Source organism: Elephantulus edwardii, unplaced genomic scaffold, assembly GCF_000299155.1.
Source record: "Elephantulus edwardii isolate Elephantulus edwardi_28Jun2011 unplaced genomic scaffold, EleEdw1.0 scaffold00281, whole genome shotgun sequence".
NCBI lineage: Eukaryota > Metazoa > Chordata > Mammalia > Macroscelidea > Macroscelididae > Elephantulus > Elephantulus edwardii.
The window spans coordinates 2572944-2584331 of NW_006400031.1; the positions used below are offsets into that span (position 1 = coordinate 2572944).

The 11388-nt window shown below is 47.7% G+C and overlaps 1 protein-coding gene across 1 annotated transcript in view; it reads left to right on the forward strand.

Annotated features, from left to right (window-relative positions):
• RBP1 (retinol binding protein 1, cellular) overlaps nucleotides 1-10876 on the forward strand; it is a 33182-nt gene extending 22306 nt beyond the window's left edge. Inside the window, 2 exon segments of the mRNA XM_006903656.1 lie at nucleotides 8147-8248; nucleotides 10823-10876. Of these exon segments, the coding sequence (XP_006903718.1) occupies nucleotides 8147-8248; nucleotides 10823-10876 (156 nt within the window).
• The last annotated feature ends 512 nt before the right edge of the window (nucleotides 10877-11388 follow it).

An 11388-nucleotide genomic window follows, 5' to 3' on the forward strand; every position in this document is an offset into this window, starting at 1 on the left:
TGGCACAGGAGGAGATTGTCCCTCCTTCTCCACATCTGGTAGATTCAAACTGTACACCTTCAGGATTGCAGTGCAGCTTCTTGGCACTAGGCCACCAGCGCTCCCTGATAAATGTTCTATTAAAGGCCATTTTTTATCGCCCTGCAAATAGGGCACGAGAAAACCAGTTACTGGTTTTTTGAACTCGTCCAGTTCCAGCATTCCTTATTTCCTTTTTGACGCTTGTCTGTTTATAAACTGTTGCCCTCTCCCTGTCTCCTCACCCCTCCTTCTCCTGTACTTTAAACAAGTCTGACCCTCTGGGAAATGGCTGGCTCATTCCTTCAGGATATAAGCTTACAAAGAAGAAAAAAATCTCATCCCGCCAAAAGTGAATATGGGGAAGTGAAGTGGGAGAGCTAAATGACCTGACTGGAGTTATCACAGAAATCAGTGGGGAGTTTCCAAATGGGTCCTCGGCTTAAACAAGACTCATTGCGTTTTTAAGTCAGCAGGAACCACAGGGTCCCTGGGCGCCCAGCTCAGCAGGCAGACCCCACAAGATCTCCCCTGGGATCCAGCCTCTGGGAAGGGCAGGGCTTTCTGGAAAATTTAGCCTTGATAAACACCAGTTCCCCACATTGCCTCCTAAAGCTATGATTTCTCTGAAAAAAAAAGAAGGGAGGGGGATATTGTTTGACTTCAGCAAACAAAACAAAAACCCCAAACTGAATCAAACCTTGGTCCATTGCCTTGATTTTAACTCATGATGTTCCCAGTGTGCAGAAGACAACTGCACTCTGTTGGGTTTTAAAGGATGTGACGTTTGGAAAGCAGGTCACCAGGAGCGCCTTCCAAGGCACCTCAGGGGGGTTGGAGACGTCAGCCAGTCCCGTAGGAGTCAAGCCCTGTGCTGTCTGAGGACTCCAAACCCAAAACCAAAGGGAGCTCTGGTGGCCTAGTGGTAAGAAGCTGCGCTGCAATCCCAAAGGCACATGGTTCGAATCCACCAGCTGCTCTGCAGGGAAAAGATGGGCAATCTCCACTCATGAGAGTACCTAACTCTGAAAACCCATTGAAAGGTCAGCTAGGTATCCATTCCAACTTGATGGCAAAGAGCAACATCCAAATTCAAGCTCTGGGCTGGGTGGTTGTTGTTATGTTCTGTCGAGTCGCCTGAGACTCATAGCGATTCTGTATATAATAGCTCTGAACCCTGCCCTGTCCTGAGCCAGTTTCACTGTCTCTGACACACCTACCCCCATAACCCCAGTTACTGTGTCAATCCATCTCATCCAGGATCTTCCTTTCCTGTGTGGTCACTCCAGCCTTCCAAACATGATGTTCTTCTCCTAGGACTGATCTCCCATGGCAACATGCCCAGAGTATGTCAGAGAAAGCATCAAAATCCTTACCTCCAAGAAGCAACTTGGTTTCTCCCTGTTCAGGACAGACCTGTTTGTTCTCTTGGAAGTCCATGGAGTGTTCAATACCCCTCTCCAGCATCACAACTCAAAGGCATCAATTCTTCTTCTGTCATCTTTGGTCATTTTCCAGTTTTCTGATGCATAGCAAGTAATTACAAAGACCATGGCCTGGATCAGGTGCACCTTAGTCTCTAGATTGACATTGTTGCTCTTCAGCACTCCTGACAGCAAATTTTTTCTAATGCAGTTCATCTTTTGACTTCCTGACTATTTTTCAAGACTGTTCATTGTGGACGAGAGCAGGCTGTAATTGTAACAGTCTCAGTGTCGTCTCCATCTATCCTGGTGCTGCTTATAGGCCCAGTGGTGAGCATCTTTGTTTTCTTAATGCTGAGTTTCGGTCCATATTGAAGACTACAGTCCTTGACCTTTTTTCTTCCATCTTCTGGGCTGGGTGGTTGTTGTTGTGTACCATTGAGTTGGAACCGAACTATAGGTGAGTCCCTAGTGGGATTTCAGAGGCAGTTAATTGCACGGGAGATTGCCCATCCTCCTGCAGAGCGGCTGCTGGGTTTGAACCGCATGCCTTTGGGATTACAGCGCAACTTCCTGTCATTAAGCCACCAGAGTTGACAGGATATCTTGCTCACTGTTCAATAATGCTTCCTATGTGCCAAGCATTCTCTCTAATCTTCAGAACAACTTGATGAAAACATATTCTGTCTTCCCAGGCGACAAATTAGCCCAAAACTTACTCTCAGCATTTATTCTCAGCACCGTCTGGGCCGACTGGGAAGTTCTTTGGCCCCATAGGGCTGCGTTCAGAGGGCTCATTCAGCTGGACTGCCTCGCTTCTGGTGGTTTCCTTTTATCTCATCCCCCCAGCCTTCTCCATGTGGCCTTTCTCATCACAAGTCTAGCTTGGGCTTCCTTAAAACATGGCAGCTGGGTTCCCAGAGGACAAATGCTTACGATGGAAGCTCTGCTTGCATCATACTTGCTGATGTCCCTAAGGTCAAAGCAAGATGAACGGCCAAACCCAAAATCATCATGAGTGTGTCCTTCACGAAGGGCATGGATGCTGGTACTTGTGGTCCATTGGCAGCCACTAATAGAACTGTCTACCTTAGTTGTTGTTGTTAAGTGCCATTGAGTCAAGTGACCCTATGAACAACAGATCTGAACCCTGTCCTATCCTGTGTCATCTTCACAATCTCCAACAAGCCGGAGCCTGTTGTGTCAATCCATCTTGTTAAAGGTCTTTCTCTCCTTTGTTGACCCACCTTTCGAAGCATGCTGTCCCTTTCCAAGAACTACCCTATCCAGCAACATGTCCAAAATATCTGAGGCAAAGCGTCACCATCTTTTGCATCCAAGGAGCATTCTGGCTGTCCCTTCTCTAAGACATAGCTGTTAATTCTTTTGTCAGTCCAAGATGCCACAACTCAAAGGCATCAGTTCTTCCTTCCTCTGTATCCTTATTCACTGTGCAGCTCCCAGATGCATAGCAGGTGATTGGAAAGGCCATGAATTGAATGATACACACCTTAGTCTTTAAACTGACATCATTGCTCTTCAGGACTTTGGAGAGACCTCTGGTAGCAGACTTTCCCAGTGCTATACATCTCCTGATCTTCCAACTGCTGAGGCCCCTGTTACAAGATGCCAAAATGGCCTGAAAAGGTTACACATAAGAATAACATCACTTTGGTAGACATGTTCCAAGCTGGGTATTGGAATATAAACAAATGCAAGCTTTCTGGGGCGCAAAGCCTTAAAAATGTGTACTATCAGGTGCAGCAAGTTCTTCTCTGGAAACTTATTCCAAGGAAACAGTTCCTTCAAAACTATGTTCACAAGGAAGTCTCATTTATAGTAGCATAAAGTTATAAACAACCAGAATGTTCAACAGCAGATAATTGGGTAAATGGTAGCATGTCTGCACAAAGTCATCCAATCAGGGTCAGCTCCTGTGAGGGCCCCAAGCTCACACGGGCCATCCTGCCCTCTGATTTAATGCTCTGCCCTCGTTGTCGTGAAATTCTTAATGCTCTTTTGAACAAGGGACCCTTCGTTTTCATTTTTCACTGGGCCTCACAAATTATCCAGCCATTTTCTAATGCTTAATATTTATGGAGAACATTTGTTGGAGTGGAAAATTGATCTTAGCAAGTGAAGACATTAGGATACAAAAATCATAAATGTTGCAATGCTGGCTTCATAAAACATTGATGTGATCTTGATTTTCTTAAAAAGTGGGCAGAAGACATATACCAAACTGAGTAATTATCTCTGGAGAGGAGAGATAACAGAGACTCGTTGTTGTTGTTGTTATTTATTTTGTTCTTTGAACTTTTTATTTTCCCCAACGCAGAGCATATGAATATGCCACTAATTCTAATATTTCCGGTAGAGGCAGAGGGTATATATCATAACAGAGTCAGTGATTTCCCTTGAGACTCTCGTTAAATCCGCCGCATTTAGTATGCAAAGACTAAGTGTCTGGATAAATATATGAAGACAAGACCAGTTGATGAGTAAATCAGGGCTTCTTAGGAGCTTCTTCAAGTCCAGGACTGTCTGATTTCTAGGTCCCAGTTCTTTTTCCAGCTTGTCCATGTGCCCAGTGTGTGTGGCCTGTGGACAGTCGTCATCTTTCCCCGAGATTGTTGTTGTTATGTGCTGTCGAATCACTTGTGGCTCAGAGCGACCCTATGTACAACAGCCTGAAACCAGCTCTATCCTGTGCCAACTTTACTGTCTCTGACACACCTACCTCATTACCCCAGTTACTGTATCAATCCATCACATCAGTGGTATCCCTTTCTTTCTCCATCTCACTACCTTTCCAAACATGGTGTCCCTCTCCAAGGACTGGTCGCTCCTTTGCAATATGCCCAAAGTATGTCAGATGAAGCTTCAGAGTCCTTGCTTCCAAGGAGCAGTCTGGCTTCACCCTCTCTAGGATGAACCTGTTTATTCTCCTGGCAGTCCATAGTATATACAGCACTCTTCTCCAGCCCTACAGCTCACAGGCATCAATTCTCTTTCTATCATCTCTAGTCAATGTCCAGCTCTCTGACACATAGCAAGCAATTGTGAAGACTATGATCTGGATCAGGTGCACCTTAGTCTCCAGACTGACATCATTGCTCTTCAATACTCTGGAGAGGTCCCTGACAGGCAACTTTGCCAATGCAATTTGTCTCTTGATTTCCTAGCTGCTGGTACCAAGAGTGCTGATTGTGGAGCCAAGCAAACTGAAGCTGTTAACAATCTCAATCTCTTCACCATCTATCATAATGCTGCCAATCGGCCCGGTGGTGAGAATCTTTGTTTTCTTGCTATTGAGCCTCAATCCATATTGGAGGCTGCAGTCCTTGATCTTCTGCAGCAAGCGCTTCAAGTGTTCCTCAGTTTTAGCACGCAGGGTTGTGTCATCTGAATAATGCAGATTGTTGATGAATCTTCCTACGGTTCTGATAGGGCTTTTTATAACTGCAGACCCCCTGCCTTGGGGTTTGGGCTTGTGCCCCAAGGAAGTCTTGAGCTGGGAGAGGAGCCTTCAGCCATGTCCTGATTCCTCCCTCTAGAGTCAAGAGACTCGGGCTCCATCATGGGTTAGCATTCCTTCTGTGTAAAGCTGTAGAGATACACCTGGCCACTTCAGCCTCCACTGTGCAGCTCATTGCTGGCATCTCCTAGCCAGCAGAGGGCAGTAGTGATCAGCAAGCTCTAAACCACAACGAGGTACCACCTCACTCCAGTAACAGTGGCAACATTTAACAGGGCAGCAAGTAATAAATGCTGGAGAAGATGTGGCGAGAAGGGAACTCTGTTACATGGTTGGTGGGATTGTAAAATGGTACAACCATTCTGGAAGGCTCTGGAAGGCAGTTTGATGCTTCTTCAAAAAGCCGAACATAGAAATTCCGTATGACACAGCTATTCCACTACTTTGTATATACCCTGAGAAAACGAGAACTGAGGCACAAACTAAGATTTGTACACCAGTGTTCATAGCAGCATTATTCACCATTGCGAGAACATGGAAACAGCCCAAATGTCCAACCACAAATAAATGGATTGAGAAATTATGGTACATTCACACAATGGAATACTATGCAGCACGCAGGAGCAGTGATTTTGTAAATGATTACCTAATTTGGGAGGGACTGGAGAGCATTATGCTGAGTGAACTAACTCAGTCCCACAAGGATAAATAGTGTCTAAAACCATTATTGTAGAATGAGTATAAGGATACGGTGGGAGAGGATTGAAGCAGAGGGATGAGGATGTGCAGGGGGAGGGGGGATTAATCATGGTGGTGTACAGTTTGATCGGTGGTGGAGGTGAGAGAAATTAAAAGAATCTGTTCTCTAAAACAATATATTAGAATTTAAAGTAAACTAGTGTGAAATTAAAAAGAAAATAAAAATAAAGTAGGAAATACACAACAAGCAAACAAGGAAGCCAGGGAGGAAGGAGACGTTCACCTGAAGGAAATGACCATGGTTCACCCCACACCCACCTCCCAGATCGCATCTTCTCTCCCTAGTCCTTGTCAGGCTGTGGCTGACTGTCCTGGATCTCAGTTGAGTGTGGCGGAGAACTCAAGAAACCGAGAACTCCAGCTTTTTAAAGCCACGACTTCTGAGGACATAGCACGCATTCCTTCACACTTTCAGCTGACAGGCAACATCATGATAGATAGAGAAAGATGGAAATTGCCAATGATTTCTTTTTACTTAGATCCGCAGTCAACATCCAGTGTAGTAGCAGTCAAGAAATGAAAAGACATGTTGCACTGGGAAGATCTGCCGTCAGGGACTCTTTAAAGTACTAAAAATCAAGGCCATCGGTGTGAAAACTGAAGACTTGCCACAGTCTTTTAAGTTCCTTCCTGCACACTTGAAAGTTGGACGATGAATAAGGAAGACTAAAAAGAATTGATGATGCTACATCCTGTTTTTTTGTGAAGAGTCTTGAATGTCCCAAGCTCTGCCGCAAAGAACAAATAAATCTGTCTTGAAGGAAGTGGAATTGGGCACTTTGCTCCTTAAAGACAAAGACGGGGAAACGTCATCTCACTCACTCTGGGCGTGTTGTCCGAAGGGGCCGTCTTTGGATCAACACATCATACTGGGAAAGGTCAGACGAAGAGAGGAAGACCCTTAATGGGATGGGGTTGGCACCGTGACTGTAACCGTAGGCTCAAGCTTGGCGAAGGTTGTGAGGTAGGCATAGAAGTTCAGATCTGTCCTTCATAGGGTCGCTATGAGTTGTGGTCAACTTGACGGCACCTAACAAAACAAGTAGCCCTGATCATATGACAGACATACAGGAACGTTGGGGCACTTGACTGGGCATGGAACCACAGAGTATGCAAGATACAGGCTTCTGGCCCCTTCTGGAATCTGCACTGAAGAATCATCCAGTGTGTTCCCAAACGAGGTGGGCAGCAGGGGATATGAGAGCTGTCCACTGCACCTTCTGAGTTCCTGGCCTGGAGACAAGGAAAAGAGGGGTCCCCTTCTAGATGATGAACCCACGGCTCTGCTGGGGAGGCAGGACTCTAAGAGCTAAATTTCAGCAGGCTTCTGTCTAGGTTTCCTGAATGGGTCTCTGGGGCTCCGACACATCTGTGAAGTCTGCTTCACGGACACAGCTCTCCTCTCCTGCTCTGATCTCCCTCAGCGTGCTCCATACACACAGGGTACACACAGGTCCACAGTGCCAGGGGGAATGTGAGGGCACAGTGGTGGGGTCGAGGGCTGAGAGCTGAGCCCTGGCAGGGCAGCAGGGCCTCCTCTCCCCTTCTGTGCCAGCTGCCCACCTGGTGAGCATTCTGAGAGCACCTGTGATCCCACACTGCTGTGCTTTCATCACCTGGCCCTCCACGCACCTTACCTTCCCTCCTTCTTGCTCTCTTCCTTCGCCTTCTCCTCTCTCCCAACGTCCTGCCTGGTGCCCCTCCTCTCGGGAGCTGTCCTCCTCTCGATGCCCATCTGGGCTCCCACGGCCTCTGGTCTGTAGCTCGGGTGACACTGGGCACTTAAGCAGGAGCTGCAGTGGGGAAGGGGCTTAAGCACCCCCACAGATGTATGCTCACAGATCATACATGGAGATGCTAGTCTGTGCTGCAGATGGGGAGTCATAAGATTTAGGGGTTCAGAGAGTGCCTGGCAGGGTAGGCCAGCACCTAATGGCTGTTCTTGGTGTCTAAACATGTTCCCCAGAAGCAGATGGATTCTTTCTGGGGAAGAGAAGTATATTTCTAGTGTCCTGGGACCTAGCAAAGATTTTAACAATGGACAGCTGGATGAGATTTGAAAGGTGCTCAGAAAAACTGTCCCTCTTTAGCTAACATTTGTTCGTGACAGCCAGGCGGCCTCCCACACCCACACCCTGGCCCTCATTCGGCCTTGGAGCCCTGCTTCCCCTTCCAGCCCCCTGCCAGCCGCCTTCCTCAGCTGCTGTACTGACAGCCCCGCCCCAGTGAATTGTTCCCTGCTAATTACCCTTTTAAATGAAATTTGTGAAGGTTTCCGTAAATTTTGAAATGGATTTGCATTGCTGTAATTAGAGTACAGGGCAGGCAAGGGATGTGGGGCCGCACATCTTCTGCCGGCCGTGATGTTGACATGCAGACGTCCTGGGTGATCAAGGCCGGAGCTGGCCCGCCTCGTCGGCCCCACGCTGCCTGTTCAGGACTGACAGCTGCGTTTCTTGCCCCACAGACCACGGTGAGCTGGGACGGCGACAAGCTCGAGTGCGTGCAGAAGGGCGAGAAGGAGGGCCGCGGCTGGACCCAGTGGATCGAAGGCGATGAGCTGCACTTGGTAGGTACCTGGGCAGCAGAAGTGGGGCCAGACTGCGTGCCCCTCCGAGCTCCGGTCACCACCGAGGTGTGCGTGCACCTTCAAGCGTGCAGTGGGGCCAGAATCTGCTTCCTCTTTGACTTCGCTCTTTCAAGGGCCTTGAGAAATTGCTGAAATAATTAGAGGCGATGTGGTTGCAAGGTCTGGGAGCTGTCAATCAGGAGGAGATAGAGGATACACCTACGAAGTGAGAAGCATTGTATTTCCTTTCTCATCATTCTCCCAACAGCTGAGACTCAGGGCTCATTAGTATTTTGCTGTGGAGATGAAGATCTGGAGACTTTGAAAGGTTAGATTAAACATGTTGTTGTTATGTGCCATCGAGTCACCTGTGACTCATAGCGATCCTGTGTACATGAGCTCTGAACCGGCCCTATTCTTATCCAATCTCATCGTCTCCGACAGCCCTACAAGGTTAAACATGCATATCCGAACATGACAGAGCCAAAATGTTCTCCCAAAAGATGTATGTTTTCACCATGCCAAACTGTGGCCGACCAAGGCTGATGAGCATTGGCTAAGCTTCGGTAAAACACCATGTCATTCTAGGTTGTAGGGAGGACAATTTTCCTCAGCTCCAGCGGATGCGTCACTCACTCTGTCCTCCCTCCTGGGCCTCGGGTCAAAAGTCACTTCTGCTCTGTCCACTGCAAAAGCTTACACAGATCCATGTTGTTGTCATGTGCCATTGAGTTGCCTGCGATTCATAGCGACCCTATGTACAAGAGCCCTAAACCCTGCTCTATCCTGTGCCAATCGCACTGCCTCTGACACACCCATCCCGATTACTCCAGTCACTGAATCAATCCATCTCATTGAGGGTCTTCCTCTCTTGTGTTTTCCCACCACCCTCCCAAGCATGACGTCCCTCTCCAAAAACTGGTCCCTCCTTGCAACATGTGCAAAAGATATCAGAGGAAGCTTCAGACTCCTTGCCTCCAAGGGGCAGACTGGTATAGCTTTTAAAAAACAACAAGAAAAAAAGCCCACCCCTTTATTCTCAAATCAGCCATTCCAGGTGTCAGAGTAGATCTGACACCATAGTGTTTCCATGATGATCTTTACAGAAGCAGATGACCAGCTCTGTCACCTTTGGTGACACAGAACTGGCCACTTCTAGATCAATACACTGTGCAAATCATTTCTCTCACCCAGGGATCTGGTAGAGCCCAATGTCTTCTGGATACGTGAAGGGAGAGTTCTCATGCTTCCTCCCATCCATTCTGAGCCCCTAAATGCCTTCATCTTGTGGTAAGACCCTGATTCAGATGACCTGCATTCTAAACTCAGCTTACTGGGTGCCTTTGGCAGGGTCCTACCTCCCTCCTGGCCCCCAGATGCAAAATACCTCTGACTACGTGGGGGGCTGTAAGAAGACCACACCACGGTCTGCTGAAGTTTTGAGGATGTGAATGCTGAGGACAGACACAGGCCGTTATGTGCAAACACGGTGGATGAAAAGACCTCATTTTGGTCCATTCAGCTCAGTAGTTCTGTGAATCAGTGTCAGATTATATACAAGGGCCTTCAGGTTTTGGACCTAAAACCTTTCAGCCACTCACTTAAAAATTGAAGATACTACATAAATATCCAGATTTCTAGTTTCCTTTAAAAAAACACACAAAAACAAACAAACCAAAAACCCACAAAAAACCCTTACCAAAAAACAAGCAAAAGAATTAGTAGCAACATGGTGCCGGCGTATTGTCAGTTCTTAATGAGCAGAAAGCAAGGGTTTCTGAGCTGCATTACAGAGCCACCTGGGGAGAGGAGGTTTTAAATACACCACTTCTCTTTGTCCACACCTCCTCCTTAAGATACTAATATAACTGGTCTAGGGTAGGGAAGCTCTGGTGGCCTAGTGGCAAGAAGCTGTACTGCAATCCTGAAGGTAGGCGGTTTGAGGCCACCAGCTGCTCTGAAGAAGAAGGATGGGCAATCTCCTCCCATACAATTAACTACCTCTGAAAACCCACCAGAGGGTCAGCTTTGCGTTGGTTCTGGCTCCATGTATTACAACAACAACAACAGGGTAGGGTGGGAGCCAGGAAACACTGATGGTTTGAATTCACCAGCTGCTCCAGGGGAGAAGGATGAACAATCTCCTCCCATGAGGCTTACTGCCTCTGAAAGCCTGCTGGAGGGTCAGCTACGGACTGGTTCCAACTTGACGGCACATAATAGTAACAAAACAAGAGGGGTGAAGCCTCAAACTCCCCAAGTGAAGTTGCAGTGGAAGCTCAGAACCACTGCACTAATTCCTAGCTCCTGGCTGAGCTCCTTTGTGGGTTAAACCATGTGTGTGGACATAGGCTCTGACCTGGGTACAGGCCTCGATCAGAGGACCTTGAGGGTCCTGTCGCTCTGCTCTGAGCCACCCCTGTCCTCCCAACCAGCTCTAGGTAAAGTGTGCAATTAGTTTTTGCCCAAAATTAACCACCATTGAGGATTCTCGGAGTTCCTGCCCTCCACCCACCGGGCCTCAAGTGTGAACTTGTTCTGGCAATGACTGTTCTGCATCTGCTTGTGTTTCAGGAGATGCGAGTGCAAGGTGTGGTCTGCAAGCAAGTGTTCAAGAAGGTGCAGTGAGGCCCAGCGGACGGCCGGGCCGTGGCTTCCAGAGAGGAGTGTGTGACATGCATGCTGAGACGCACAACATCAAGCAGAGATGTCCAGCCCTTGCCCCCTCCAGGCACCTATTAGTGGAATGTGTCTTTTGACTTTATCTTTTACCTTTTCTTAAAACTTAGAAGGACATCCCAATAAAAATGATCTCTGCTTACCATGTCTGTTTTGGGAAAGCTTCAGCCCCCACGGTGCCTGCATTTCCTCTGGGACCTCAGAGATGGGGCTTCTCTCCTGCCGCTGCTGAGGACAAAAGGGAGACTCGGCCACCCACCTGCAGACTTGACTCCTAACGATACCTACCGTTCACCCGTACATGTCGGTTCACAAATGCACAGGATTGGGTGTATCGCATGGGACCTGATAGTCAATTACTTGTTCATTAATGCTCGAGTGTGAAGATTGTGGGGATGGTGCAGGACAGAGCAAGGTTCTGATCTGTTTATTGTTCATATGGTTGTCGCCGGCAATGGTAG